Genomic DNA, 25,967 nt, shown 5'->3' on the forward strand with positions numbered 1-25,967 from the left:
ATATTGGCATTATCTGTATGTCTTCTCTCTTTTCCATTTCCTCTGATTATCCATCCATCCTGTCGGTAACGTGCCTTGGTTTTGTTCTTCCCTCCTCAAAACCCTTCTCTGAATTGCTAGTGCATATAAATCTCTATTCTGCAGTGTTTGATTTGATACTCCTAAGGTTTTGCAAATCTGTGACTCTAATTTTTCACAGTCTGGGATAATTTGCTTCTTCCCGCCCCCAGGCATTAAGTACCAAACAAATCTCTACTGAATTCACAGATGAATTCATATACACAAGGACCCACTGTTCACAAACGTTATGCAGGGCATGGTTCTCCTCTGGTCCATGATACTCAGGAAAGGCTTTTCTGGATGTTGTCAGTTAGTATGAAAAATAAAAAAAATCAGACTCTTTAATTTTGACATACCCTGTGCCTCTTTATCTGTCTGTCTATCTATCTATCTAATCATCTATTTTCTGGAGGTTTTTTAAAAATATTATAAGTCTGATCTTTAATCCCCATCTCCTATTTCCCCCATTGCCTCACCAACCTCCGCTCTGGTCGTCATCAGTTTGTTCTCTGCATTTAAGAGTCTGTTTCTTGTAATTTGCTTCTTGAATTATTTCTTGAAAGGATGTTTGGTTCTCCATCTGGATTTTAAGTAGTTCAAGTCAGGGGAACCAATTTTCCTTCCATTTCTTTTCTTTCCCCTCTCTCTCCCTTCCTCTCTCTAAATCCCTTGGGAGAGCATAAAGGGTGCCTGGCTAACTCTTAGCTGTGGCACGAGGTTGAGGCTATCCCCATTCCAGGGCATTGCTACGGCACTGAGTATCGTGTCCATGAAGTATCTGAAGATAGTCCTGGACCAACTTCAAGAGTACAGTGCTATCCTCACGGACAAGGGCTCATCATTCATCCTCAAACTAATGAAGGTGATGGCATTCCTGGGAACTCTGCCAGCCTCCCACACAGAGCCTTCTGAAGCATCCCCATCACTCCAGACTTCCCACTTGAGGACTTGTGACTCACCTATAAATGCTTGTATTTCCCTCTGATCAACCGTGGGGAAGTTTCATCTTCTTCTCCCTTTCCTGTGCTCCCTTATGCTCATGCTTCAGGCCCTGGTATCACCAGAGGCACCACATTCCTCCCAGCTGTTCACCATTCCACAACCCCAGCTTCCCTTCTGGACCATCTAGCCAATCCATTCCTCTCTGAACCTCCATTTCCCCATCAGGCAAGGAGGTTAAGAGGAAGAGAAGGCAAGTTTCCCCGTTCCTCCTACATTGGCATGGGGAGGAAGATGACGCATTCAGATTTTGATGGGGAGACGTCAGGGTGCCCCTGGTAGGGAACCAGGTGGAGATGCTTAGTATCCACCTACAGTATTTTTCACTTAGTTGTCCTTCCACTTAGTTGTCTGATGTTACAGACCAACCCCCATTCCCTTTGCTGATGTTCTATCAGCAAAGGGAATGGGGGTTGGTCTGTAACATCATCTACTTAAGCTGTAGCAAGATTATTTTCGAGAGCAAGGGAGGCATCGTCACGCATTTGGACAACATCCTGGCTTTGGCGCTCCAACACTACTGCAACTGCATTGTTGAAAAGGTACTTCCTGTTTACTCTACTTCTCCAGTGTCCCCTCCCTGCCTTCTTTACCCTTCCCCTCCGAGAAAATGCCTGGCCTTGGATGGAACAAGGGGGGTGGGACTATTGCAGTTCCTTTAGGGGAGGTAAGAAGGAGTCCCTAAAGAATTTTCCTACCTCTTTCATTTGTCCAGAGAATGTGCCCCTAGGGTAGGAGAAGAAGCCTTTCCCAACTCCTGTTCATTTACCATCCAACTAGACATCCTTCAGGAGAACTTACTTGGTAAAAAGACAATAACTTGAGTGACAAGAAATCTAGCTAGGTTGGTCCTAACTTAAGAGTAAGTATGAAGTTCCAGAAAGAGGTTGGTAAGAGGGGTGGCCTCTTCCCCATAAAGAGGCCACAGGCTTTGCTTTCCTAAGCGGTCCTCAGAGGGAAGAGTCAAGATCTCAACCTAGAGAAAGCTATGGAAGCCTCAGCTTCTTGTCTCCCAGATTTTGTGTAGGTAGTTTTCCCTTAACCCAAGATCATTCCTACCTTGGAAACCCCTGAGCATACCGATTGATTCAGGATAAGAACTTGAAGCTGGAGTACCTGGGCCCCTTGAGCAAGCTAACAAACATCATTAGCAGCCAGTCTATGGCCTTTCAGTTCAAGTTCGTTCAGAAACTAGAAATTGTAACCTTCATGGTGGTAAGTATAACTCAGGAGGATGATGGTGGAAATGCACGGAGGAGGGAGAGTGGGTCCTCAGGGAAACCATGGGCAGCGCTCCTGGGCTTGGCCTGGAGGAGAAAAGTCCAGATTTTCTAGTGTCCTTTTCCTACTTTATTGTTCCTTTTCCTATCCTCAGGGTGGGTGTGAGTACTGTGGGGAAGGTATGCTTGGGAGTAGGAGAGAAGGCCTATCCTTCTGAGTTTTTGGAAGTCCCTGAAAATTCTAGGTTCTAGTTTCTTGTGAATACAGTGTGGGGTGAGAAGAGGCGGAAGGAGGCAAGAAAAATATGTTCATATCCTTTTGGTCTCTCTTCTTTGGGTGGGTGTATTACAGGAGTTAATCAGGGAGGAGCCATTGAATTCCATCTCCAGCTCCCTTAGGCTGAAGGCGATGAATATCATCACTGACTTCAGGTAATGGGTGTTCGAGCCACTCTGTCTTCATGCTTTGAGTAGATTTCAGTCCTTTATTCCCTAGTCTGTCCCCAGCTCATTTTCTGCTTCTGCTTCTAGTCACAGGGGGCCCCAGGCAGTAGTATACATCCACCGTACAATATCTGCCACCTCCTTTCACCAAGATTTTTTTGGATGGGATTTTGGAGCTCCTGGCAGAGACCACCTCTCTCATCTTCACAGGCATTTGCTGTTGCTTCTGGTTCAGGCTTTCTTCTGCTTTCAAGGCTGTTCCTGGCATTGATAAACTTTATTTAGTTTCCTTTTTCTTCTTTTGTTTCTTTTTCTTCTGGTAACTTCTTACTGCCACCTGTCCCTCTCTGAACCTTCCTCAGCTGTTATTCCTGGGCATTACTGTTTCATTACATTTTTACTACTTCCTCCTGGATCGTAGGAACCTCAGTCCCCTCACAGAGGTGGAAGAAAGAACAGATCTTCTCCGAACATGCTGTAAGAGTGTGCTCTGCCTGCCACCCACAGAAGTTTTGCTGAAGGAGGCATCCAGTTCCCAGGAGGCCAAAGACACTGTGGTGTCTCTTTGATGTTTGTCTCTTTGTAAGTTGTGTGGTTTGTTGTTGTTGTTGTTGTTTTATTGAGAGGATGAGAAATATAGATTTGGCAGTTACACATAAGGCTCTTCTACCTTCTTTGATAAAAATGTGATCATCTGAAGAGGTTACCAGGTCATATAGTCTGAATGTTCCTCATGATATGTACTTCTTTCTTGAGAGCACTCATTGATTACTGCTGTCATACTTTAAAATTCTGGCCCAGAAGAGGACACTCAAATCTAATTTTTAACTGTTATACAATTGAAACCAGTTTGAAAGGTTCAGACATGATTTTACTAAAGGCGCATGGATAAATACGTTTAGAGAATCCCAGGTGCAAGAGAGCTGAATCCATCTCCCACAGAGCCTCTAGGATTTCCTTGAGGGAAGGAAGAGCAATTCACTTTACTAATTTGCATTTGTATGTTTAATTCTTAGGAATTCTTTCATGTTCTCTGATTACTCCTTTATCTTGATTGGTTGTGCTTGTTTTATTGATGCCACAAACTCTTGATTTTTTTGAGGGTATTAGTAAGAATCTTTAAAAATAAAAGTTTCTATTTTCTGAATTAGGTTAGCTTTTTTGAGGGTCAGTTGGTCTGTTTGGGCCTCTTCTTCAGCTGTCTGGTGATCCTTCTTTGTCAGTTCATATTTATTTATATTATGAAGTTCGTATTTATTTATATTGTATTATTTATATTATGTACCATTCTCTGTATGGTACATATAGAGAAGGCTGAGGTGGGTTTCCTCTGGTTGTATTCCCATGAGGTCTTCCTCAGTGTAGGTATAGTTAGAGAGGGAAGGTATTTTGACAGGATTTGCCCATGTTTGGGGTAAGCTGGGAACTCCCAGTCCACTAGGACAAACTGAACATCAGGCAGACATTTGTGCTCTGCTGAAAACAACAGAAGAATTGGTTCAAGTTAATAGGAGGCAAATGGCACTTTAAATTTTAGGGGAAACTGTGGAGCAGAATTTCTCAAGGAAAAGCTTCCTGGGAGAGCTAGAGCACTGAGCTAAAGTTTAGAAGGAGGGATGGGGCTGACATCTCCGCAATTCTTTGAGTTCTCTCTTCTCCCCTCAAGATTTGTACAGGGAGACCCTGCAATCCCCTCTAAAGCTATTAGAGACACTTAATTTTGAGATGACTTCTTGGATGCAGTACTTCTTGGAGGTCAGTGAGAAGAAGCCCTTGAAATCAGTATATTGGTTTCCTAGGGCTGCCGTAACAAAGTATCACAACTGAGTGGCTTCAAACAACAGAAATCTATTCTCTAACAGCTGTAAAGGATGGAAGTCCAAAATCAAGGTAACAGCAGGGTTGCTTCCTACTGGAAGCTGTGAAGGAGCTTCTCTCCTAGACTCTGGTGATTCCTGGCAGCCCCTGGTGTCCCTTGGTTTATAGACATACCATTCTACATGTGAGTGAAATCGTGTGGTATTTGTCTTTGGCTGACTTATTTTCCTTAGTGTTATATGCCCTAGATCCTTCCATGTTGTTACAAATAGCAAATAGCCAATAGCAAAATTTCATTCTTTTTTATAGCTGAATAATATTTCACTGTGCATGTGTGCATGTGTTTGTGTGTGTGTGTATCTAACATTTTCTTTATCCATTCATCTATCAGTGGACACTTGGGCTGCTTCCATAATTTGGCTAGTATAAATAATGCTGCAATAAATATAGGGTGCATATAACCTTTCCAACTTGTGTTTTTGTATTTGGGGGGTATATACCCAGTATATATACCGGATCATAAGGTAGTTCTATTTTTCATTCTTTTGAGGAACCTTCATACTGTTTTCCAAGTGACTGCACCAGTCTGCATTCCCACCAACTGTCCTTGAGGGTTCCTTTTGCTCTACATCCTCACCAACACTTTGTTGTGTCTTATCTTTTTATTTTAGTTATTCTGACAGGTGTGAGGTGATATCTTATTATTGTTTTAATTTACATTTCCCTGATGATGAGTGATTTTAGCATCTTTTCATATTTCTTTTGGTCATATGCATGTTTTCTTTGGAGAAATGTCTGTTCATGTCTTTTCCTTTTTTTTTTTTTTTTTAAGATTTTATTTATTTATTTGACAGAGAGAGACAGCCAGAAAGGGAACACAGCAAGGGGAGCAACAGGCAGAGGGAGAAGCAGGCTCCCCACCAAACAGAGACTCTGATGTGGGGTTCAATCCCAGGACCCTGGGATCATGACCTGAGCATCATGACCTAAGGCAGATGCTTAATGACTGAGCCACCCAGGCACCCCTCTTTTAATTGAATTATTTGTTTTGTGTATGTCAAGTTGTATAGGTTCTTTATAAAATTTGGATACTAATCCTTTATGGAATATGTCATTTACATGTATCTTCTCCCATTCCACAGGTTGCCTTTTCCTTTTGTTGTCTCCTTTGCTGTGTGGAAGCTTGTTTTTTTGTTCTGTTTTGTTGATGTCACTCCAATATTTTAATTCTGCTTTTGATTCCCTTGCCTCAGGAGATATATAGAAAAATATTGTTATGGGTAATGTAAGAGACATTACTGCATGTGTTCTCTTCTAGGATTTTTATGGTTTCAGGTCTCACATTAGGTCCTTAATCCATTTTGAGTGTATTTTTCTATGTGGTGTAAGAAAGTGGTCCAGTTTCATTCTTTCACATGTAGCTGTCCAGTTTTCCCAATATCATTTGTTGAAGAGGCGATCTTTCCCCATTCGTATTCTTGCTTCCTTTGTAGAAGATTAACTGACTGTATGATCATGGACTTATTTTCGGGCTTTCTATTCTGTTCTGTTGATCTGTGTGTCTGTTTTTGTGCCAGAACCATACTGTCTTGATAACTAAAGCTTTGCAGCATAACTTGAAATCTGGTATTATAATACTTCAATCTTTTTCTTTTTAAAATTTGCTTTGGGTATTCATGATCTTTTGTGGTTCCATACAAATTTTAGGATCTTTCGTTTTAGTTTTATGAAAAATACTTGCATAAAATCTATAGATTGTTTTGGGTAGTATGATTGTTTTGGGTAGTATGGACATTTTAACAATATTGGTTTTTCCAATCCATGAGTATGGACTATCGTTCCATTTGTTTGTGTTATTTCAATTTCTTTCATCAGTGTTTTATAGTTTTCAGAGTACAGATCTTTCACCTCCTTGGTTAGGTTTATTTCTATTTTTTTATTATTTTTTGGTACAATTATCAATTAAGTTGTTTTCTTCTTAATTTCTCTTTCTGATGTTTCATTGTTAGTGTATAGAAATGCAACAGATTTCTGTACATTGATTTTGTATCCTGCAATCTTACTGAATGGATTTATCAGTTCTAGTAGGTTTTTTTGTTTTGTTTTGATTTTGGTAGAGTCTTTTGGTTTTTCTATATATAGTATCATGTCATCTGCAAATAGTGAAAGCTTTACTTCTTCCTTACCTTTTTGGATGCATTTTATTCTCTTTTCTAATCTGATTGCAGTGATTATGACTTCCAGTGGTATGTTGAATAAAAGTGCTTGTCTTATTCCTGACCTTAGGGGAAAAGCTCTCAGTTTTTCACTATTAAGTATGACGTTAGCTATGGGTTTTTCATATATGGTCTTTATTATATTGATGTATGTTCTCTCTAAACCTGCTTTGTGAAAGGTTTTTATCATGAGTCAATGTTGTACTTTGTCAGATGCTTTGTCTGCATCTGTTGAAATAATCATATGGTTTTTATCCTTCTTCTTATTGATGTGAAGTATCATGTTGATTAAGTTGCAAATATTGAACCACTCTTGCATCCCCAAAATAAATCCCACTTGATCATGGTGAATTATTTTTTTTAAGGTATTGTTGGATTCCATTTGCTAATATTTGTTGAGGATCTTTACATCTATGTTCAGTGACTTTGGCCTATAATTCTCTGTATTTGTAATGTCCTTCTTGGTTTTGGTATCAGGGTAGTGCTGACCTCAGGGAATCAATTTGGAAGTTTTCCTTCCTCTTCTATTTTTTAAAATAGTTTCTTTAAATATTTGGTAGGATTCACCTGTTAAGCCATTTGGTCATGGACTTTCATTTGTTGGGACTTTTTTTGGGGGGGGGGACTTTTTTTTGTTGTTTTTGTTTTTGTTTGTTTGTTTGTCTTTTCACAGAGTCAATATCATTGCTGGCCTTCAGTCTGTCCAAATTTTCTATTTCTTCATGATTCAGTTTTGGGAGGTTATATGTTTCTAGGAATTTACCCTTTTCTCCTAGGTTGTCCCAATTTGTTGGCATATAATTTTTCATAATGTTCTTTTACAGTCCTTTGTATTTCTGTGGTGTTGGTTGGTATTTCTCCTCTTTCATTTCTGATTTTGTTTATTTGAGTCCTCTCACTTAAAAATTTTTTGATGAGTCTGGTTAAAGGTTTATCAATTTTGTTAATCTTGTCAAAAGCTGGCACCTGGTTTCATTGATCTGTTCTACTATCTCTTATTTCTATTTCATTTATTTCTGCTCTAGTCTTTATTATTTCCTTCCCTATACTGGTTTGGGGTTTTTTTGTTCTTCTTTTTCAAACTTCTTTAGGTATGAGTTTACGTTGTTTGTTTATTTTAGATTTTTCTTGCTTCTTGGGGTAGGTCTGTATTGCTATAAATTTCCCTCTTAAAATAGCTTTTGCTGCATCCCAAAGATTTTGGACCATTGTGTTTTCATTTTCATTTGTTCCCCTGTGTTGTCTGATTTCTTCAATTTGTTGGTTGACCCTTTCATTGGGTCATACATAGTAGCATGTTATTTTTTTTTTAAGATTTTATTTATTTATTTGAGAGAGAGAGCAAGCACACAAGGAAGGCAAAAAGGAAGAAACAGGTTCCCTGCTGAGCAGGGAGCCCGAGGTGGGGCTCAATCCCAGGACCCTGGGATCATGACCTGAGCAGAAGGCAGATGCTTAGGCCAGCTAGGTGCCCCAGTAGCATCTTATTTAACCTCCATGTATTTGTGTTCTTTTTAGATTTTTTTTTTTTAACTGATTTCTAGTTTCACAGCGTTGTGGTCAGAAAAGATACATGGGGGATGCCTGGGTGGCTCAACTGGGCATCTGCCTTATCCTAGGGTTCTGGGATCAAGCCCCATGTCAGGCTCCCTGCTCAGCAGAGAGTCTGCTTCTCCTATTCCCTCTGCCCCTGCTACTGCTTGTGCACCCTCTCTCTTATCTTTCTCTTTCAGATAAATAAATAAAATCTTTAAGAAAAAAAAATAAAGATGCATGGTACGACTTCAGTCTTTTTTAATTTGTTGATTCTTGTTCTGTGGCCTAATGTTATCTATTCTAGGGAATGTTCCATGTGCACTTAAAAAGAGTGCATATTGTGCTGTATTAGGATGGAATGTTCTGAATAGATCTATTAAATCCATCTGGTCCAATATGTCATTCAAAGCCATTGTTTCCTGTTGATTTTGGGTTTGGATGATCTGTTCATTGATATAAGTGGGGTGTTAAAGTTCCCTACTACTATTGTATCTCTAGTGATTACTTCCTTTATATTTGTTATTGTTTTATGTATGTGGGTGCTGCCATGTTAGGTGCATAAATGTTTACAATTGTTATATCCTCTTGTTGGATTGTCCTCTTTATGATTATAAAAGGTCCTTCTTGGCCTCTTGTTACAGTCTTTGTTTTAAAGTCCATTTGTACAATGTAAGTATTGCTAGTCTAGCTTTCTTCTCACATCCATTTGCATGATAAATGTTTCTCCATCTCTTCACTTATAATCTGCATGTATCTTCAGGTCTGAAATGAGTCTCTTGTGGACAGCCTATAGGTGGGTCTTATTTTTTAACCGTTCTATCACCCTATGTCTTTGATTGGAGCATTTAGTTTATTTACATACAAAGTAATTATTGACTCTTACGTACTTACTATATTTTTATCACTTTTTAATGGTTGTTTTTGTAGTTCTTCTCTGTTCCTTTCTTCTCTCATAATAAGTTGGGTTTCTTTCATGATATACTTGTATTCTTCTCTCCTTATTTTTGCATGTCTATTATTGGTTTTTTATTTGTGTTTACCATTAGGTTTGTATATAAAATCTTCTGCATATAACAGTCTATTTTTTTTTAAGATTTATTTTATTTATTTATTTGACAGACAGAGATCATAAGTCCGCAAGAGGCAGGCAGAGAGAGAGGAGGAAGCAGGCTCCCCACAGAGCAGAGAGCCCGATGCGGGGCTCGATCCCAGGACCCTGGGATCATGACCTAAGCTGAAGGCAGTGGCTTAATCCACTGAGCCACCCAGGCGCCCCTATAACAGTCTATATTAAGTTGATGGTCACTTAAGTTTGAACTCCTCCATCCTTTTACTTTATGAGATCCTCGACTGAGTTTTACAGATATACTTTTTTATATATACTTTTTTTAAAAGATTTTATTTATTTATTTGACAGACAGAGATCACAAGTAGGCAGAGAGGCAGGCAGAGAGAGAGGAGGAAGCAGGCTCCCTGCTCAGCAGAGAGCCTGATGTGGGATTTGATCCCAGGACCCTGAGATCATGACCTGAGCTGAAGGCAGAGGCTTTAACCCACTGAGCCACGCAGGCACCCCCACATGTACTTATTTTTACTGCTTTTGTGTATCCTACTTTTCTTGCTATTATTTATGGTTTTTCCTTTCTACTCAAAGAGTTTCCTTTAACATTTCTCATAGAACTGATTTAGGGGCCATGAATTCCTTTAACACTTATTTGTCTGGGAAATTATCTCTCCTTCTAATCTGGATGGTAGCATTGCTAGATAGAGTATTCTTATTGGCTGCAGATTTTTTCCTTTCAGCATTTTTAAGTCTATCATGCCACTCACTCTCTTCTGGCCTGCAATGTTTCAGCTAAAAAGTCTGCTGAGAACCGTAAGGGATTTCCCTTGTATATAACTTTTCTATTGTTGTGTTTAAAATTCTCTCTTTATCACTACTTTTGCCATTTTAATTACTATGTTTCTTGGTGTGGACCTCCTTGGATTGATTTTGATTTTGTGCCTCCTAGATCTGGATTTCTGTTTCCTTCCTCAAATTGGTAAGTTTTCAGTTATTATTTATTCAGACGAATTTTCTGCCCCTTTTTCTCTCTCTTCTTCTGAGATCACTATAATGCAAATGTTATTATACTAGGTATTGTCACTGAGTTCCCTTAGTCTACTTTCATTTTGTATATTTTTTTTTCTTTCACCTCGTTATCTTGATTCTTTTCAATAGTGTGTCCTCCAGGTCACTGATTTGTTGTTCTGCTTCTTCTAGCCTGCTATTAATTCCATCTAGTGTATTTTTAATTTCATCTATTATATTATTCATCTCTAATTCATTCTTTTTTATTTCTTTGTTAAGAGTCTCACTGATGTCCTCCACTCTTTCATCAAATCTATCTTTAGGAACATTACTTTATTTTTATTAGTATCATTTTTTGAAAGGTTTTATTTGTTTTGTGACAGAGAGAGAAACAGTGAGAGAAGGAACACAAGCAGAGGGAGTGGGAGAGGAAGAAGCAGGCCTCCTACTGAGCAGGGAGCCCAATGTGGGGCTCAATCCCAGGACAAAGGCAGATGCCCAATGACTGAAACACCCAGGCAGGTGCTCCATGAGCATTACTTTAAATTCTCTATCAGACATATTACTTATCACCATTTCACTTTGGTCTCTTGCTGTGATTGTTCCTGTTCTTTCATTTGGGACATATTTCTCTGTCCCCTCCTTTTGTGTAACTTGCTATGTCTGTTTCTGTGAGTTAGGAAAGTCAGCTATGCCCCCTACTCTTGAAAGTGGTGGTCTTATGAATAAAAGGTCCTGCAGTGTTTTGCAGTGCCCTGTAGTCCCCTGTTCACCAGAATCTGGTGATAAATGTTTGGCACACATCACACATAGGAGATGCCTATGTGTGATGTGTGTACCTGTTTGTCGTGGCTGAGTTGCTTTTGCCTTCAATCCAGTCCTCTGCAATGGCAGATAGGTATTTGCCTGTTGTGGGTGGGGTTTGGCCCCTGTCTGGTTAGTACACCAGTCTGGCTCCACCTTGGCCTTGAACTGAATCAGACCAGGCATTTTTCAGACATGCAATAGCACCAAACTTCAAGGTACATTCCCTGTGTTGTCCCTAAGAAGTTTTCGTTGATGGGTAGGGCCTGTAGTCCCACCAGCTGCCTGCCTGCCACCCACAGCTGGGGCAACAGTTTGACTGGTGTGTGTGCTGATCTTTCCCTCTTCCCAGGGCTGAAGTCACTTTGGAGTAGTGCTGGCCCCTGTTGTAGCTGCTTGTACACTGCCAAGCTTGCGTCACTACTTTGGATGGGGTCAGGCCAAGAGTACATTGGAGGAGGTGGGTCTGAAATGTGCTCAGGGCAGGAAGTGCAGTGTTCACAGATTTTGTGAACTGGTCCTCTGGGGGAGGGGACCCACAGCACTGGGACTGGGGCAGGCGTGGCTGGAGATAATGGATCTGCAGACCCATTGGGGAGTGAGCAAAATGTGTGACTTTAGCAAGTGAGGTAGGTAGTGGTGCCTTACTGGTTTCCACAGACGGCTCTGTGTTTATTGGGATGGGGGGAGGCAGGGGAGAGAAATGGCACCTGTCCACTCCTTTGTTCCTGGAGAAATTTCCCAACAATCTCTGTCCCTCTAGGACCCACTCTGAGATTAGTAAACGCTCCCTCCCAAGTGTCCCAGGCATTTTTCAAACTGCTGCTTCTAGTTCCATCTCTGCAGGACTGTTTTTTGTGCTGTCCCTTTAAGAGCACCCTTCTAGCTCTCCCACAGGCAAGTCCTGCTGATGCTTAAAATTCCAGGTCTTAGGTCTGCTGGTTGTAAGAACTGAGGAAATTTGGCCTCTCTGGTTTTCAAACCCAAATGTTATGCGGTTTGCCTTCTCTGTGTGGGCTTCCTGGTGTGATAGTCTATTCCTTTCCCTCCTCTGTCCAGGAATCCCTTCCTCCAGTAGACAGTCCCCCAGGTCTGTTTAGCTCCCCACCATATGTCTCCTGTTCCTATCCTCTTTGATCTGGCTGTTCTTTACAGGTAGTTGTGGAGTAGTTCTGCCAGCCTTTGGGTCATTTTCAGGGTTATTTACAATGAAGTCAGTGTTATCTGATTGTATCTGTGAGATATAATCCAAAGATATCCACTTTCACCACATGTATTCAACATATTACTGGATGTCCTAGCCACAGCAATCAGACAAGAAAAATAAATAAAAGACATCCAAATTGGTAAGGAAGAAGTAAAGCTTTCACTATTTGCAGATGACACAATACTATATATAGAAAGCCCTGAAGATTTCATTTAAAAAAAAAAAACCTACAGAACAGATAAATGAATTCAGTAAAGTCTTAGGATGCACTAATATATAGAAATCTGTTGCATTATTATATACTAATAATGAAGTAGCAGGAAGAGAAATTAAGAAAACAATCTCATTTACAATTGCACCAAAAAAATGATAAAATAACTAGGAATCAACAAATGAAGTAAAAAGACTTGTACTCTGAAAACTATAAAACATGGAAGAAACTAATTTCATTTCTTAATGTCATTAAATATTCAGACATTCCAGTTGATTGGTTTTTCTCTTAATTCTCTTAATCTATAGATCGTCCTTCTATCATTTTTTCCTTGAAATTTATTTGTTGAAGAAACCTAGACATTTGTTCTCTGAATTTTCCACATTCTGGATTGTGCAGATTACATTCTTTAGGGGCCACATAACAAATTCCTCTGCCCAAATCTTTCCTATAAATTGCTAAATCTAGGATATGTTATATTCCGATTTTGATTATCAGACCTAGATCATGAATCTGATGAATTTTTGGCAAGATTACTTCAGAAGTAGTCTTGTCTTCTTTTAAGAGGCACATAATGTCTAGTTGTCTTCTGGTGGTATTCAGACTTTTTAAAAAGAATTAACATGTAATGTTTTATTTGTTTCAGGGGTACAGGTCTGTGTTTCATCAGTCTTATACAATTTACAGCACTCACCATAGCACATACCCTCTCCAATGTCCATCACTCAGTCACCCCATCCCTCCCACCCCCCTCCCCTCCAGTAACCCTCAATTTGTTTGCTGAGATTAAAAGTCTCTTATGGTTTGTTTCCCTCTCTGGTTTCATCTTGATTCAGTTTTTTTCCTCTCTTCCCCTATGATCCTCTGCCTTGTTTCTCAAATTCCACATATCAGTGACATCATAAGATAATTGTCTTTCCCTGATTGACTTATTTCGCTTAGCATCATACCCTCTAGTTCCATCCACATCTTTGCAAATGGCAAGATTTCAATTTTTGATGGCTGCATAATATTCCATTGTATATATACACCACATCTTCTTCATCCGTTCGTCTGTCAGTAGACATCTGGGCTCTTTCCATAGTTTGGCTATTGTGAACATTATTGCTATAAACATTTGGGTGCAGGTACCCCTTCAAATTACTGCATTTGTATCTTTGGGTAAATATTCAGTAGGTCATAGGATAGCTCTATTTTCCACTTTTTGAGGAACTGTTTTCCAGAGTGGCTGCACCAGCTTGCGTTCCCACCAACAGTGTAGGAGGGTTCCCCTTTCCCCTCATTCTCACAACATCTGTCATTTCCTGACTTGTTCATTTTAGCCATTCTGGCTGGTTTGATGTGGTATCTCATTGTGGTCCTGATTTGTATTTCCCTGATGCTGAGTGGTGTTGAGCACTTTTTCATGTGTCTGTTGGTCATTTGGATGTCTTCCTTGTGGAAATGTCTATTCATGTCTCTGCCCATTTCTTTTAAAAAAAAAATTTATAATTACTATTAATTTTCTTTTTTAAAATATTTTATTTATTTATTTGACAGACAGAGATCACAAGTAGGCAGAAAGACAGACAGAGAGGGAGGGGGAAGCAGGCTCCCTGCCGAGCAGAGAGGCCGATGCGGGGCTCAATCCCAGAACTCTAAGATCATGACCTGAGCTAAAGGTAGAGGTTTTAACCCACTGAGCCACTCAGGCACCCTCCTCTGCCCATTTATTGATCGGATTATTTGTTCTTTGGGCATTGAGTTTGCTAAGTTCTTTATAGATTTTGGACACTAGCCCTTTATCTGATATGTCATTTGCAAGTATCTTCTCCCATTCTATTGATTATCTATTGGTTATCTTTTGTCGACTGTTTCCTTTGCTGTGCAAAAGCTTTTTATACTGAAGAAGTCGCAATAGTTCACTTTTGTCCTTGCCTCCCTTGCCTTTGGTGATGTGTCTAGGAAGAAGTTGCTGCCGCTGAGGTCAAAGAGGTTGCTGCCTGTGTTCTCCTGAAGGATTTTGATGGATTCCTGTCTCACATTTAGGTGATTCATCCATGTTGAGTCTATTTTTGTATATGGTATAAGGAAAAGGTCCAGTTTCATTCTTCTGCACATGGCTATCCAATTTTCCCAACACCATTTGTTTAAGAGACTGTCTTTTCTCCATTGGATATTCTTTCATGCTTTGTTGAAGATGAGTTGACCATAGAGTTGAGGGTCCACTTCTGGGCTTTCTGTTCTGTTCCATTGATCTATTTGTCTGTTTCTGAAGCAGTACCATACTGTCTTGATGATAACAGCTTTCTAATAGAGCTTGAAGTCCAGGATTGTGATCCCACCAGCTTTGGTTTTCTTTTTCAACATCCCTTTGGCTATTCGGGGTCTTTTCTGGTTTTATATAAATTTTAAGATTATTTGTTCCATTCTTGTGAAAAAAAGTTGATGGTATTTTGATAGGGATTTCATTGAATGTGTAAATTGCTCTAGGTAGCATAGACATTTTAACAATATTGGTTCTTCCAATCCATGAACATGGAATGTTTTTCCATTTCTTTGTGTCTTCCTCAATTTCTTTCATGAGTATTCTGTAGTTTTCTGAGTACATATCCTTTTCCTCTTTGGTTAGATTTATTCCTAGGTATCTTATGGTTTGGGGTGCAATTGTAAATGGCATTGACTCCTTAATTTCTCTTTTTTCTGTCTTGATGGTATTGTATAGAAATGCAGCTAATTTCTGTGCATTGATTTTATATCCTGCCACTTTACTGAATTCCTATATGAATTTTAACAGTTTGGGGACTGAGTCTTTTTTTTTTTTAAAGATTTTATTTATTTATTTGACAGAGAGAGATCACAAGTAGGCATAGAGGCAGGCAGAGAGAGAGAGAGAGAGGAGGAAGCAGGCTCCCTGCTGAGCAGAGAGCCCCATGTGGGGCTCGATCCCAGGACCCCGGGATCATGACCTGAGCCGAAGGCAGATGCTTTAACCCACTGAGCCCCCAGGCACCCCAAAGATTTTACTAATTTATTAATTTATTTAACAGATAGATCAGAAGTAGGCAGAGAGAATGCAGAGAGGGGGGGGCTCTTTTGGGTTTTCCACATAAAGTATTGTAGCATTACTGTTCATTACTTTTGGTGATCACTGCTTTGATTCATTCATTCATTAGTGGCTGAAAATTGGGGATCTTCTTTTTAAAGAAAGACCTTGTTATTGAGATATAACTTGCTACAGTAAAGTGTAAAAATCTTGTGTGTATACTTAGATACATTTTTACATATGTATAAATATCATATCAGGATATAGGACATTTCCAATACCTCAAAAGGTTCCTCTTCCACTGAATAACCACTGATACTGATAATCAGTATTCTGACTTCTATCACATAGATTAATTTAGCTTGTTCTTAAACTTCACATACATAGAATTTTATAATATGTACTTTCTTGTGCCTATATTATTTCCCTTTAATATTTTATCTGTGAGACTCACCCATGTTGTTACATGTAGCATCAGATCATTTTTTATTTCTATGTAGTATTCTGTTGAATGAACATACCTCTACTTATTTTTGCAAAATGATGACATTGTAGTTCTTTCGCTCCTTACTCATTTTTATCAGGAATTCTTCTATAAAGAGAAATTGCCTTTATAAGTTATTTGTTTAGTTTGAGGTATAGCTCATCTAAGAAAGACAAGATAAATGCTGGATCATTTTTCTTTATCATTTATCAAAGTAATGAAGTAATTCCTAATATTCTCCAAGGATGACTACCAAGGGTTGTTTCTCTAGTATCATTTGAATTTAAAATGAATTTTGAAATGCTTCATATATTTTGATCAGTTACAACTATTATTCTTAATGATCCCATCTTTGGTCAATGAGAGCCTCTTCAGGTTGGCTCCTGAATCCCTTTAACATGACTTCCATAGTCTTCCATAGACTTGCTGTCCAATATAATATCTTGTATATTTCCTGTCTCAGTCCTGGAACAAACTGTTACTCCAAGGAGCAATGATTGCTCTTAGAGAAAAATGGCATTTAGAGATCACAATCTTTGTGCTGGGACATTTCGTCAGAGTCTGGCTATGAGGAAGACTTGCGGCCCTCCCACTAGAATTGCTTATATCTTCAGGAAGAATGTGTTTTCTTATCAATGCAGCATTAGTCTTCTCTTCCATTTGTTGTAGACTTTTCATCTGCTACTCTTCTTTTTCAATTATGAATTGCTGTTTGGTTAGACGCATCATTGCCAGATGGATTGCTGTAGGTGGACATATTAGTGCATCTTTGGATCAGTGGTATTTAGGGCCCATAATTTACCAATGGTGAGACACTTACAGATTGTGTTCCAAATAGAAATCATCCAAAATTATATTTCTTAAACATATTTATACATAATTCAGCCAGAAGTCTGTGAATACAGTGATTATTTTTTGTTATATTTGTTATTTATTTGTTATTTTTGTAATTTGTTATTACCAAGTTCCCTTTCCACTGAAGAATGGGAAAACTTTAGTAGGGGAGGCATTGGGGTATGTTGACCCATTAAAATGAATTACAGTCAATATTATTTCAGAGCCACTGCCTTCATTTGAAAGGAGATACTAATTGAAGATGTTTCTAGCACCTAGATAAGGCAAAATTGGGGGCTAGAAGAATGAAGCTTCTGGTGTCAAAGCCATATATAACCAGCCTATAAGCAAAAGAAATCCTATTCTCAAAAGTGTCGTCCTGATCCTTTGCAGAAGTTCAGGTTACATTTCTACCCTCTGGAACACAGCTGAACAGACCCCTCACCCCTCGTTTCATTCTCTTCTTCCTTTAGGTTCTGGACACATGGCTGAATTCCCAAAAGGACAATGAGAGGGAACGGGCCATGTGGTGTGCTGCCCGTATTCTTGGCTTCACTGCAAAAATGAAAACGCTGGAGTAAGTGTGAGCCTGCCCTGGAGTCTAGGCCTCATTCCTACCCTTACCTCAAACTTCATCACATATTACCTAGCCTCAAGTACTCATCCTGCCCTCCATTTCCTTGGCTCCACCCTCTATTTTCTTTTGTGCATCCTATTGTCTCTCTTTTCTCCCTTGGACTTTTTCCCTACTCACCAATTCGGTTCCATTCCACTGGGTTCAGTTTGATTCCATTCATCTCAACAAGCAGTCACTGAATACTCACCTTGTGCCAGGCACCATGCCAGGTGTTACAGTGGATGCATAGATGACCGAGATATTTATGCATCGTGGAGCTTTACGGTCCAACTGGGGAGAGAGGCATGCATAGAACAAACTTAAATAGAAGGCGATAATGATTGTAAAAACTCCAAATACAGTAGGAATAAAAGATCACAACACAAATGAAGTACAAGTGAAATGAAATCTTCCTAGAGGAGGGGACATTTGAGCTAGGCTCCAAGAATGAGTGCCGTGCCAAGAGGCAAAGAAGAGGGACAGTGTAAGGTCATTCCAAAACTATGACCCAACACACCTAAGTCCATTTCCATTAACCTCACCTAGTCTCACCTCTTCTATCTCTCATGCATCCCCTCTTCTTCTCTTCTTGCTTTGACTCGGCCAGAGAGAGTGGCTGGGGTAACCTGTGACTTCCAGCTCTCCTCCCCAGATGGACATCGAGTTCACTGGGCTGGGGAGTTTGGTAAGGCTGCTGGCCATGTGCTGCCAGGACCCAGTGGACAACATCTGCTTCCTGTCTGCAGAGGCTGTCTACAACCTCTACTGCATCCTCCTGCTGCAAAAGCGTAGGGAGAATCTCCTCTTTTCACTTCTGCTCCGGCCTCCCACCTCCGTTTGGTCATTCTCTCACATGCTGTCCTAGAAGAGTGAGAGCTAAGCAGTTCCCTGAGCATCTTCCTTCCAACGAGGAGCCTGCCCCTAGACCCCAGCATATTCCCTCCTGGGACAAAATAGCTACTAAGCAAACAGTTCTTTTGAATTAGTTTGTCCTCCTCTGGCTAAGCCCTATACCCTGACCCCCCCCCCCCCGTCTCTGCCCTGAGGCAGGCAACACAGGGGCTCCTTTGACACTGGCTCTCACTGTTCCTTGTGATCTTGCTGCCCATTTCTCTACCCCCTTCCCCACGGGCCGCACGTTACGCCAAGCTGACTCAGTTCAGTGGGTGGTTTGGGTTGGGCAGATGGGAAAGCGGGCAACCTGAGACACCTTCTGAGTGTCTGAGGGGTGGGGTCGGGTGTCTTTGTTTCAGAGATGGGAAGGAAAAAACAGGGCTTGTGGGAAGAAGAGGGCACGAGTGAAGTCTATAGCCCCAACGTGTTCTATAACAACACCTTTGAGATTGCCAAGGTGAGAGGGTGGTGCCAGAGACTGTGGGAAGAGCCTCAGCCTCTCATCTGCGTTAGTTAGGTTCTAGACCCCGAGGTGCAGAGGGGGGTGGTCCTTTCCAGCCCAACTTCCTTTCTATTCTTTTGCCGCCTGGCCTGTGAACTCTTGCCTTGGGGGATGTTTTCCGCTTGTTCCCACCACCCTCCCCTAAACATCCTGGACCCTAATGCGCCTTCCTTATCTGTTCTCCCCCAGAAGCATCTGCTTCATGCTAACAATGCTTTGTGAGTGATGTGTAGGTTCAGCCCCTGCCTCAAAGATCCCATCACTCTGATCCTGGTCTCAGCCCTTCTCTCCCAGCACTCTGCCCCTGGGGCCTCTGATCTGTGAGCCCCTCAGAGCAGCTGAGGTCAGTGTTCTCTCCCTCCCAGCCCCAAAGACTCTGTTCCCAGGAAAAGGGTCTTCTAGGTGCTAGGCAGACGGCACAGGCCTGGGACAAAGCACTCCAGGTTCCCAGGAGAGGCTCTCTCTACCAGTGCTAACAGGAAGGTGGGGCAGGCTATCTCCAGCAGGAGGCCCCAGGGCAGGTAGCCTGACACCACCCTGTTGCAGGCCTTTGCAGAGTACTTCACGCAGGTGCAGCTCACCACCCTGGTGCTGACGGCCATGGAGGGCCTGACCGACAGCAAGGTCAAGGTGTCTCTGGCGCGGCCCAGCTGATGAGCGTGGTCATGAAAGAGCGTGGCGGAGACATGATTAAGGTAGCGTGGGGCTGTGGTGGGAGCTCTGACCAGCACACCGGTCTGGGCTCTCCCCTGGCTCTGTCCCTAACCAGCCAAAGAGTCCTGGGCAGTCCCTCTCCCCTGGAGGCCTTGATTCACTCTCTTTTAAAATGTAGACTCGGGGGGTGCCTGGGTAGCTCAGTCGGCTAAGTGTCTGCCTTTGGCTCAAGTCATGGTTCCGGAGTTCTGGGATAGAGCCCCTGTCAGGCTCGCTGCTCAGCAGGGAGTCTGCTCGCTTTCTGCCTCTGCTGCTCCCTTGCTTGTACTCTCTCTTTCTCTCTCAAATAAACAAATAAAATCTAAAAAAAAAAAAAAAAAAGAAAAAGAAAACATAGGGTTGGGCTAGATTTTCTCTGGGATCCCCTGAGCTCTGACAGCTGCACTCCTGAGTACTTGGAACAGCTCTGCCTTCGATCTGGTGGGCTGGCTTATCAATTAACTACCACCACATGTGGGGGTATGAGCCCCGTGAGGCCTAGTGCCAGAGCACAAGAAAACGTTGTGGGGGGATTCACCCTGATTGCCTAGGGGTGTCAGGGGGCTTCAATTTCTGGGAAGGGTAAGGCTGCGGATTACAAACCAGTAAGCTCATGGAATGACTGAGCGTTGAGTAAAATTTCTTTCAGAATAACATATAGAAGTCCACATTTCCCACTCCACTGAAAAAATTTTTTAAATGAGGCCACATAGGGCAACTCTATGGGCAGCCAAGGTCCCTTTTATATGTGGCATGGGCTCTCCAGGCTTTCCTCTCTCTGAATCTCCTGACACCCATTGCCTTCACTCATTTATATGACTTGCCTGGTCTAGGTACCAGAAATGGAGGTGTGTCCTTGAAGTAGTAGAATAAAATGGACTTGCTGGAGACCCATATATCAGGAATCTGAGGGCCAAGTCAGAGTCCTGTGGTACACCCACCTCCAGTGCTAACTGCCCCTGCAGTTTCGTGGGTTGAAACTTGATCTCAGTGGGGAGACAAAGACCTGAAGTGTCCCCAGGGATTTTGCCTTCCTTCCTGGAGTCTCCTGTGTCTCCCAAGTAAGCTTGGAGCGACTCTCTGAACTCTGGGCTGTGGGCAGGCCTTCCATCATAGCAGGCCTCCATGAGCTTCTGGAGTTCTTTTGGTGACCCCTGCTGGTCTGGCCTCTGGCACCCTAGAACTCAGCCTTAAGAAGAGTATCACTGGCAGGATTACAAGGATGCCTTGGGTCTGGGAGTTGGTAGATAGGGAGGAGGCAGGTAGGCTCACTGAGACTCCTGTGGCTCCTCCCTATAGATCGAGGAAATCGTGGAGGGGATCCTGGACCGGCTCAACTCCCAGCTGGAGCTCAGCACAAAGGAGGAGGTTGTGCGGTGCATGTGCTTGCTGGCCAGCAACAACACCCAGAGTGTTGTGCTTTTGCTTCTCAGCAAGTCCCTGCCTTGGGATAGGTACCTCTCCCAGGGCTTGGGAATACATTCTCCAGCCCAGCAAACCCTCCCCTCCCTTACCCGAGCTCCACACAAAAATGACTTTTCCTCTGGGATGCTTTCCCTCTGACACCAACTGAACTTCATCTCTGTGTTCTCTGGCCAAGTCTAGACCCTGAGAACCAGCCCTTCATGGGCCCGAGACCAGACTAGCCCTAGGAGGTTGGTCACCAGGGCCCATGACATAGCTGTCCCCGGGTCCTGCAGAACCAGTCTGGCCCTATGGAAGGCATTTGGCACCCAGCGAGAGACCACGATCAGCGTCCTGCAGCTGCTCATAGGCATCCTGGAAAAAACCCACTCCAGAGAGGAGACCGAGGAGATGGCCTTCCAGCCTGTGGCGGTCAGCATGAGGGAAGGGGGGACTCAACGACTTACTGTTCTGGGACTTAGGGGCAGATCTGAAGGTCAAGGGCTGCAGGGTGGGAGCAGGTCTTAGAGGAGCATTCACTAATACTGTGCATTCGAGGGGCACCTGGGTGGCTCAGTCGGTTGAGCATCCCACTCTTGATTTCAGCTCAGGTCCTGGTTTCAGGGCTGTGGTATCCAGCTCCCTGTTGGGCTGCGTGTCCTGCGGGGAATCGGCTTGAGATTCTCTCTCTTCCACTCCCTCTGGCCCTCCTCCTGCTCATGCTTTCTCTCTGTCTCTAAAATAAATAGATAAACCTTTAAGGAAGTGCTATACTTTCGATTTGTACTTTACTTCCTTTTTCCGCTTGTATATCTAAGAACTGAGTGATGTAGAGAGAACGAGGATTGATCCCATTTTTGGACAAGGAAACTGATGTTTAGAGCTAAGCAGCTTTCTCTGTCTCCTGATTCTGGGGCTGGCACTCCTTTTTCCAGGGCCTGGGGGGTAGCACGAGGGTTGGAAGCAAAAGAGATTTGGTTGCCTGGAGTAGACAAAGTAGTCCCGACATCATTTTCGGCTAAAAAGTTCGAGTTGCTTCCCATTCTCTCTTTGATGTCAGGGGAGTGAAGAGAAAGCAGGCTGCCTGTGTGCAATCTCATTTCCCTAAGGAAGTGTGGTGGGCTTTCAGTCCCTGAGGGCTTCTTACAAGCCTGAGTCAGAGTGACTGTGCCATTTGGGCAGTGATGGGGAGGGCAGGGTGGGACTCAGTGTATGGGGCCATGGTACCATCTTACATCTTCCTCTGCTGTCTCCCAGGTGACATGTGTCCTGTGTGAGATGCTCTCAGGGTCCCTATGCCAGGAGGCCGTCCAGGAGCTCTATCCCTGGCTCTTGATGGCTATATTATGTCATCTCTGCTGGGTGATTGAGCAAAATGTCCCCCAGAAGATGGTGGTCTATAGCAAGGAGGGGGCCCAGGCAGCAAGAGCAAGCCGTTTGACCCCACGAGGTAAGCCTAACCCCCTCATGATGGATGGCTGGGACTAGCCAGTTCCAGAGGGCCCTGGGCAACCCGTGTGCTAGAATATTCTCACATATATTCAAGCTTCTCATTTCTCTTGTTGTATGCACACTTCAGCTGACTCACTGGACATATCATGTCCCTGTTTGTAACTGCACAGGAAGAGAGTCAACTAGATGGTGGGCGGCAGGGCAAGCCCATATCTAGGTCATTCTCTCCATGTGGTTGGGGCCACTCGAATCTCTTTGACCTCTGGCTTGGCTTTGTTACTAGTTCTGTTGTCTTGCACAAGTCAACGAGCGGGATTCCATTTTCTCATCTCGAAAATGGGGGTTTGGGGCGCCTGGGTGGCTCAGTGGGTTAAAGCCTCTGCCTCCGGCTCGGGTCATGATCTCAGGGTACTGGGATCAAGCCCCACATCAGGCTGTCTGCTCAGCAGGGAGCCTGCTTCCTCCTCTCTCTGCCTGCCTCTCTGCCTACTTGTGATCTCTCTCTCTGTCAAACGAATAAATAAAATCTTTAAAAAAAAAAAAAAAGAAAAGAAAAAGAAAATGGGGGTTGACTCTTAAATGTGTGGTTATCACACTTTTTAAAAAATTTTTATTAAACCTCAGGATATTCTACTCAAATGGAATCTATGTTAAATGAAAACAAATAGACCCAATAAGCAGAGATTTTCTGATGAGATGGGTGTGGAGGTAAATCTATATCCTAACTCCATTCTGTGCCCTTGGAGAGCAGAAGTGGAAAACCAAAGCACTGAGATCTCTCTATAGTTTTTTTTGTAGGACTCTGTGGTTGGATGAGGGCCAAAGCTGAAGGAGTGGATGGGGAGTCAGAGATGGATTTCACAAGAACCATGGATTTTTGTCAGCAGGAGAGCAGAACACAGCAACCAGAACGGAAACTGTCTCCTGACTTCCCAGCACAGGATACAAATGAAGGCATAATGCCTTGTCCACCCTTTTGTCCCTTTCTTTTCTTCACCAATGGTCATGACCTTCAGTTGTGCCCTGGAGGTCGTGAAGTTGGTGTTCTTGGCTGCTGCATATGATGGAGTGGTGACCTATGCAAATCAGCATCACTGCTGGGACCTTCTGTTCTGCCCCAGGTTTTTACAACATGGGGATCATGGACCTGACAAGGTGAGGCTATTTCCCCAGTGACCCTGGCACCACTCTAGTCTCCTGACCCCAAGATCCCGAGTCCCAGCCTTCAGCTGTCCCTTCCCCACCTCCCAGCCCTCTGGTCTCCTGATTCCTCAGCCCTCACAGTCTTCCCTATTCATGCCCACTGGTCCCTTGCTACCTCCCTGCCCCCCAGCAACTGCTGGCTTCCTGTGTCCCACCCCAGCGGCATTGTGAAGACCTGTGAGCCTGCCGTCCTGCACCGGGTCCTCAACCTTGTCAGGAACTACCTCTATAGCTCCAGCTACCATCGGAAGATCCTGGCCAGGACTTTCTATGCACAGGTGAAGCCTGGGGAAGGGCCCACAGCCTGGGCCATTCATTTCCTGGGCTGAGGAGTACTTAACCGAAATGTTAAATAAGTAGTCCCCGAAAGAGGACTTAGGACAGAATAAGACTGAGCCATTTAAAGTGAGATTTCCTTCTCTGGCACTTCAGGTGCCTGGTTAAAGGAGGCAAGAAAGCCTGAGGAGGGAGCCAGTAGCTCAGCCTCCAGAATGATCTGTGGATCCTAGCATCTGACTCAAGATTCAAACTTTACCAGCATTATCCTCCCTCCTTATCTTAGTCTCCAGCCCATTTGTACAGATCTGCCATTGCTCTCAACCGGACATACTCCTTACCTGAGTGGGGTACCGAGGGAGGACTGAGGTGGGTGCAGGGTATCATGAATCTTTCGCCATCCATAGCAGTTGTCTCCTCATACCCACAGCTCCTCTGGCACCGGTCAGTGGCTCAGACTCTGGGACAAGACTTGCTGAGCAATCTGATCAAGTGGGTCAAAGACCCCAACCTCATTATGAAAGAAGTCGGGCTTCGTGGAATCAGTAACCTGGCACTGTACCCAGGACAAGTAAGAGTGGGGAGGACCAAATGGGAGTCAAGTTTGAGTCCTTGAAGTACTTAATTTACCTCCCTGGGGTCTCTTAGTGACCTTGGGGTTAGCATGTTCCCCAACCTCTCATCCTAGGGCAGCACAACATCTGGCCTGTAGACTTACATAGACTGGTCATTGGGCCTCCCAAACCCCATGAACACTGGCCTTCTACTTCCTGGGCACATCCAGCCCCCGGATTGCCCATGTCTGTTTCTCTTCAACACCCATCTGTTTTCTCAAAACCCTGTTCCCAGAGGGTTGCACGATTCCCAGGGTGAGTGATCTCTGCCTTCTTCCAAACAGTCAGAATCGCTGAAGAGCCAGATTCCATTTTTGCGAGACTTGCAGAAGAATGAAGCACGAGTAACAGTGCAAGCAGTCAAGAGCCTACGGAACATCATCTGTCATGGGAAGGGAGAGGACACGAAGGTGGTTTTTTGCAGCATCTCCAAGCAACTTCGTCCACTCATCAATGACGTATGGGCCTAAATCCCTAGGATCATTTGGGAACGTATGGGCTGGGCTGAAAAGGAATCCTGGAAACTGAGTCAAGGGCACTGGGCAGGGCTGTGGAGCAGTGGTGGAAGGCTGAGGTCATGGAAGGGCAGCCAGAAGGAGACTTGGCTACTGGAAGCCGTGTATAAGATTGCCCCCAATGCATTCCCTATTACAGCCCCAGACACACTCATCTACCTATTCTTCCACCAGGAACCACTGGAGGGAAAAAAATGACATGCTGCTGTGAAACTGGTTCTGGAGTAAAGAGTGGGGAGACAACTCACAGCTCTACCTCTTTCCAGACAACACAGGAGCCCCAGAAGGCTAGCAGCCTTGTGGAAAGGACCCAAAGGTTCAGGAATCTGAACTGCCCAGAGCAATACCACCTTGTGTCTTGGTCTCCCTACAGATGGCAGAATTTTAGAGCCAAAATAGACTTGACAACAGACATGCATGTTTTCAATGCCCCTATTCTGGCATCTTCCATTTTTGAATTTGGGATCTGAATTAGTTTTATATGGGTCTCTTATCTTCTGTGAGCCTGGACATTCCATGATGGCAGGGACGATGTCTGATTCATCTAGTTTTTTATTTTTTAAAAAAGATTTTATATATTTATTTGAGGTGAGGGGGGTCGGAGGGAGAGAGAAAGAATCTCAAGCAGACACCCCTCTGAGAGTGGAGCCGGATGCCAGAGTCTATCTCACAGCCCTGAGATCATGACCTGGGCCGAAACCAAGAGTCAGATGCTTACCTGACTGAGCTGCCCAGGCAACACCTGATTCATCCATTTTTACATGTTTTAAAGTTCACCATGTATACTTAACAAAGCCTGAAGATAATATCTTTATCTTCCACCCAAACAATTAAAGGACCTTAGAATGATTTAACTCTGGGGTGCCTGG

The 25,967-nt window shown here is 43.1% G+C and overlaps 1 protein-coding gene across 3 annotated transcripts in view; it reads left to right on the forward strand.

Moving 5' to 3' along the window:
* The window catches only part of LOC101694497 (maestro heat-like repeat-containing protein family member 1), a 62,118-nt gene extending 38,147 nt beyond the window's left edge, over window positions 1–23,971 (forward strand). The window contains exons 19-29 of one of the 3 annotated variants that reach the window (XM_045071700.1): window positions 800–1,601; window positions 1,775–2,711; window positions 3,145–3,305; window positions 17,403–17,506; window positions 18,799–18,896; window positions 19,488–19,636; window positions 20,934–21,088; window positions 21,335–21,470; window positions 22,296–22,488; window positions 23,277–23,645; window positions 23,854–23,971. In XM_045071700.1, the coding sequence (XP_044927635.1) occupies window positions 800–1,045 (246 nt within the window). In that variant the 3' untranslated portion in view covers window positions 1,046–1,601; window positions 1,775–2,711; window positions 3,145–3,305; ... (6 more) ...; window positions 23,277–23,645; window positions 23,854–23,971. Of the gene's footprint in view, window positions 1–799; window positions 2,712–3,144; window positions 3,306–17,402; window positions 17,507–18,798; window positions 18,897–19,487; window positions 19,637–20,933; window positions 21,089–21,334; window positions 21,471–22,295; window positions 22,489–23,276; window positions 23,646–23,853 lie in introns of all 3 variants that reach the window. The other 2 variants (XM_045071698.1, XM_045071699.1) reach the window with 2 other exon arrangements.
* The last annotated feature ends 1,996 nt before the right edge of the window (window positions 23,972–25,967 follow it).

This window comes from Mustela putorius, unplaced genomic scaffold (assembly GCF_011764305.1).
Source record: "Mustela putorius furo isolate JIRA1106 unplaced genomic scaffold, ASM1176430v1.1 tig00003988_pilon_pilon_pilon, whole genome shotgun sequence".
NCBI lineage: Eukaryota > Metazoa > Chordata > Mammalia > Carnivora > Mustelidae > Mustela > Mustela putorius.